Genomic DNA, 5,510 nt, shown 5'->3' with positions numbered 1-5,510 from the left:
GTTCCATAAGAAAGGGAATGTTCGCTTTGGACTAGATCTAATTGCATTGATGGTGAGGAACCAGGTTGAACCTAGTCTTTTAACATTTGTAGCTGTGATCAGTGGTATATGCAGGAATGTCTCACACAAAAAAAAATGGAACTTTCTTTAGCTGTAAAATGGAAGGAAGCAAAGTGCTTACTTTTTAAGTTGTTATCATGAAATACTATTATGCCATTAAAGCTGTTTATTTTTAGTTTGTTTGATCTGATTTTAGCATTGGCTTTATATAGTCTATTCCAATGATGAAATGAGGTGAATCTGGGTTATTAACATGAAATGATAAAAGGCCCATTCTAATCCAAATATAAGATAAAAAAATGCAACGATGATTTGGGATAAAAAAAGACATGTTAAAGTGAAACTTGAACTACTTGGAAGCAAACAAAGTAGTTTACAATATATATATATATATATATATATATATATATATATGTATATAATAAAAAAAGTAGCCTTTACATCAACTATGCACCAAAGTCATTCCATCTCAAGGTTGCACTTAGTTATTTCAAAGGAGCAATGGAGTTGGATTGGATGAGAAGAGTGAGAGTTATCAAAGATGTGGCTCATGCTCTATCTTACATGCACCATGACTGTATTCCATCCATATTTCACAGAGACATATCCAGCAAGAACATACTCTTGGATTTTGATTTCAAGGCTTGTGTCTTAGATTTTGGTGCTGATAGACTCCTGAAACCTGATTCCTCTAATTGGACTTCTCTTACCGGAACTCATTGTTATGTTGCTCCATAGCTTGCATTTACAATGAGAGTGACAGAGAAGTGTGATGTCTATAGTTTTGGAGTGATGGCACTAGAAGTGATGGTGAGAAATCATCTAATGGAACTCTTGTCTTCATTACTGTCATCAACCGAGCAAAGCATGCTGGTGAAGGATATGTTGAAGATTCAATCATATAAGTAATCAAAGTAGTATTTGAATGTTTGAACAGTGATCTTGAAATCAGGCCTTCAATGGAGCATGTGTTAAATAAGTTGAGCATCAGCAAACCATCTTTGAAACCCAACCATCAGTGTCTGCACATAAGGCAGGAGTTGATGCTACTTCAATTGATGTTTATAATGTGGATGAACATCTTGCTCAGTTATCTCCAAGTTCTTCTATTCGTGATGGTGGTGAGAAGGTACTTAACAGTTCAACTCTATAATGTGCAGCTATTGGAAAGCAGACGTCCTCTCTAGCTAATAAAGCAAAGGAACTGAATACTGATCTCTGTCATGCAATCCCTGCATCAAAAAAATAGCTACATGTTTCCTGACTCTTCTTTGAGGCCACTAGTGAGCAAGAATTATCAAATCCTTAAGATCAACTTACTTGATATGGATGCTGTTCTTCATGATGAAGCATTCAAACCGTTAAAAGCAAACTCAATGAGGCAATGTATTTGGCGTGCATTAGTCAAATCTACAGAATCTGTTGGTATGAGAGAAAGTAAATTATATGCTCCCAAGCTATGATCAAACTCACTAAATTCTCTACTGAATTTAGCACTCAACTTTTGTATGTGAAGAAGCAAATGAATTAGATGATAGCAGGGAAGAAGAGACAATCTGAAAACACTCAGAATTTGATATCACTTATTCAACCAAACCATTCAGACATTTAAACAAACATTTTCCAAACCAACCTTCACGGAGGTACAGTAGTAAGCACCTACAACATTCAATTAATACACACATTACAAACAAACACAGTACTAAATACTTAAAAAGCATCTCTGATGCATTACAAAACAACCACAACTGGTTCACTTGCTTTCAATTCCAATTTGCACGAAGTCCTGAAATTCACACAGCAACAATGACAGGCTACCTGGAGTCATTGACCAAACCTGTACATCATCCTGTAGAGAAACTTTGATCAGCATCTTCAACACACTCCTCCTGATCATAGAATTTAGCAACTCCCATACTTTCTCAGAATTGTTCAAATTTAGCTCTAGGCAGCACCTTATTGAAGATGTCGGGCAGCAGGTCATTTTAGCTGCAATGTCTTACATCAATCTGTTCATCTTTCATCAGGTCCCAGATAAAATGGAAATGAGTATCGATATGCTTTGTACGCCCATGAAGTATAAGATTCTTAGCAATGGATAAGGCAGAACGATTATCACAGAAAATTACACTTGGATTACCTTGTTTCTCGTTTATATCTGCCAGTAGTCGATGAAGCCACACTGCTTCACAAGCAGCAGTAGTCAAGGATACATACTCTACTTCAGTGTTAGAGAAAGCATTAATATGCTGTTTCTTAGAACTCCAGGCTACAGCGCCATAACCAAGGGAAAAAAATCCACCCTGAAGTGCTTTTCTGGTCTTCTTGAGAGCCTCCCCAGTCACTGTCGGAATAACCCAACAGTTTAAAATTGTCTCCCTTCTTATAATGAATTGCATACCTGATCCTTCCATTAACATAACGAAGAATTCTTTTAACTGCACCTAAATGATGTATACTACGTGAATTCTTGAACTGAGAAACCATTGAAACAACAAACATAATGTCAGGTCATGTGTGTGTGTGAGATAAAGTAGAGCACCAACTAACTTTCTGTATTTCTGTGCATTAGTTTTCCCAGAATTATCCAGTAGATGGAGGTTTTTCATTAAAATTCATTGGAGTGTCCATTTTCTTGCAATTCAACATCCTAAATCTAAGTAAGAGGTCCTCTGCATACCTTTGTTGTGATATGAAGATGCAACCTTCTCTCTGTACCACCTCCAAACTGAGAAAGTAGCTCATTTGACCCATATCAATCATATCAAATGTCTTCATCATGTTTTCTCTGAACTCAGTCAGCAATTTCTCTGAAGATCCCATATAAAGGATATCATCTACGTACAAGCAAAGTAAGAGAACATCAGAGTTACCTTGTATCTTGGTGTATACTGTGGGTTCATTGCTGCTGCGGATGAAACCCAATTGAGAGAATTGTGTGTCTATACAACTATACCAAGCTCGGGGTGCTAGACGTAGTCCGTATAAAGCTTTATGAAGACGGTACACATGTTCCTCTTTTCCATTGACAACAAAACCTTCTAGTTGAAGTACATACACCTCCTCTTTGAGATCTCCATTTAGAAAAGCGGACTTTAGATCCAATTGAAAAATCTTCCATTCTCTTTGAGCACCAATAGCCAAGAACAATCGAATAGTCTCCAACCAGGCAACTGGAGAGAAAATTTCCTCAAAATCTATTCCTTCACACTATGAGTATCCCTTAGACACGATGCGAGCTTTCCTTCTTAGTAGTGTGCCATCAGGATTGAACTTCGACTTGAAAATCCACTTTAAACCAATTGCCTTCTTTCCCTTTGGTAAAACAGTCAGTTGTCAAGTTTGATTCTTGATTATGGCATTCATCTCCTCCTTTATGGCCGTAATTCACTCCTCACTTCTTATTGCTTCTTTATAGGAGGTAGGATAACCTGCTGAGAGAGCTATAGAGCATGAGTTATAGAGATTAGTGAGCTTTCTATACCTTGTTGAAGTGCCACCATCTTCTCTGGCCATTGAATTTTCTTCATCTAAACTAGGTGTGAACTCTTGATGTGGTTCAAGCCATTCATCATCCCTATTAAATAGTGAGACAACATCCATCTCTTTATTAAGAGATGTCACGCCTTTTTCACGTGCCGGTTTATAGTTTGAGGTATCCGAGTCAGCATATCTCCGCCAATGCCATCCTTTCTCTTCGAAGAAATGAATATCTCTACTGATGTGGATTCACTTAGAATCAGGATCCATGATTCTATAAGCCTTAGAGCGATCACAATAGACAATGAGAACACTGGGTCGTGACTTGGCATCAAACTTGGATCACTTCATTGGGTCAACATACACGTAAGCCAAGCAACCAAAGACTTTGAAGTGGTCAAGAAAGGGCTTTTCTCCAGTCAAGGCTTCAAACGGAGTTTTGTTCTTCATCACCGATGTTGCAAATTGATTGAGAATATGCACTGCAGTCGACACCGCCTCTACCCAGTACACCGATGACATCTCCCTTTCTTTTAGCATGGTTCGAGCCATCTCCATCATGGTTCTGTTCTTACGCTCAACGATGCCATTTTGCTGAGGTGTTTGAGGAGTAGACAGCTGGTGATGAACTCTGGGGAGTTTACAGAAGGCTTCGAATTCAAGAGATGTGAACTCGCCTCCGCGATCAGTGCGCAATACCTTCACTGGAAATAAGAACTGCTTCTCCACTTGAAGTTTGAATTGCTTAAAGAGCTGAAAGGTCTCCGATTTCCTTTGCATAAAATACACCCAACTGTATCTCGAGTAATTGTCAGTCAATAAGAGGAAGTAAGAGTTACCTTTGATGGATGTCACCTTGATTGGACCCACAAGATCGGCATGAATAAGCTCTAATGGTGCTGATGCATTCTTCGCCTGAGCTTTTGGGAAAGCTGTTTGGGCCTGCTTCCCTTGAGAGATTGCTCCGCATGAATGTATAGTGGTGATGCTTGGCAGCCCAAGAACCAGACCTTGCTCCGATATTTTCTTCAATTTCCTCACATTTATGTGTCCATATCTCTTATGCCAGAGATAGAAATTTCATCTTCACTTTGTGTTATGTTTGCAAAGTTAACATCATTAGCTTCTAAAGGAAAAAGTCTATTAGAAGTCATGCAAACCTGAGCAATTCTTGCTTTGGTTTCTGTCTCCTTGATATTGCAAACACCCTTTATGAACTCTAGATAATAGTCAGCATCCATCATTTGACCAACACTCAACAAATTATGAGTTAAGTTTGGTACAAACTAGACATTGTTTAAAGTTATGAGCTTTCCTTTGCTTGAACAAAGTGTTACTTTGCCGATGCCTTCAACCTTGAGACTCTTTCCATCTCCTACTTTGATAGAGTGACTTGGTGTGGAAACAATGTTTTGAAACAAGCTTTTCTCCCCTGACATGTGGTTAGAGTAGCCACTATCAATTAGTCAAACTCCTCCACTTTGTTTTGGTTCCTCACTAATAGCCATGAAAGGCTTTTCTTCTACTTCCTTTTCTTTCTCTTCTTTCACAACATTTGCTTCTTTGTTTTTGTACCAACACTGGGATTTAACATGCCCAAATTTCTTATATACAAAGCATTGTACACTCTTATATGGTTTTCTAGCCTCCATTAAATGACCGGGATCCGTGCGAGCTGAGTCAAAGCTTCTGCCATACCCGCGTCTTCTTCCTCTGGGATAGCTACGCCGTCTACCTCTCCCTCTCTGTGGATGCTATACAGAGTGTGTGCTTCCTCTGCTTACATACAATGTTTTTTCTCCTTCATGATGGTTTGCCTCAATGTTGAGTATAGCTTCATGATTCTTCAATGAACTGCTCAATTGCTCCATTGTTAATGTATTCAGGTCTTTTGCTTCGATGATTGAGTGAACTACTTGTGAGAACTTGGGAGTTAAACTTCTGAGAATTTTAAAAACAACAGAATTTTG

General features: G+C 38.5%; 1 protein-coding gene across 1 annotated transcript; it reads left to right on the top strand.

Annotated features, from left to right (window-relative positions):
* The first annotated feature begins 561 nt into the window (after window positions 1-561).
* On the top strand, window positions 562-1,309 carry LOC120270326 (putative proline-rich receptor-like protein kinase PERK11). Its single transcript, XM_039277334.1, has 4 exons — window positions 562-786; window positions 843-944; window positions 1,052-1,189; window positions 1,235-1,309. The coding sequence occupies exons 1-4, from the start codon at window positions 562-564 to the stop codon at window positions 1,307-1,309; spliced, it is 540 nt and encodes a 179-aa protein (XP_039133268.1).
* Window positions 1,310-5,510: the final 4,201 nt, after the last annotated feature.

Source organism: Dioscorea cayenensis, chromosome 10 (assembly GCF_009730915.1).
Source record: "Dioscorea cayenensis subsp. rotundata cultivar TDr96_F1 chromosome 10, TDr96_F1_v2_PseudoChromosome.rev07_lg8_w22 25.fasta, whole genome shotgun sequence".
NCBI classification, from domain to species: Eukaryota; Viridiplantae; Streptophyta; class Magnoliopsida; order Dioscoreales; family Dioscoreaceae; genus Dioscorea; species Dioscorea cayenensis.
Note: the sequence above shows the minus strand (reverse complement) of the source record. Positions and strands in the feature narration are given on the sequence as shown.

Excerpts from the sequence above, each read along its gene's own strand:
- LOC120270326 (XM_039277334.1), top strand. The coding sequence starts at position 562 with ATGGAGTTGGATTGGATGAGAAGAGTGAGAGTTATCAAAGATGTGGCT. Across the intron at positions 787-842 it reads TTACCGGAACTCATTGTTAT|TTTTGGAGTGATGGCACTAG; the intron begins GTTGCTCCATAG and ends TGATGTCTATAG. Across the intron at positions 945-1,051 it reads AGCATGCTGGTGAAGGATAT|CAAACCATCTTTGAAACCCA; the intron begins GTTGAAGATTCA and ends GTTGAGCATCAG.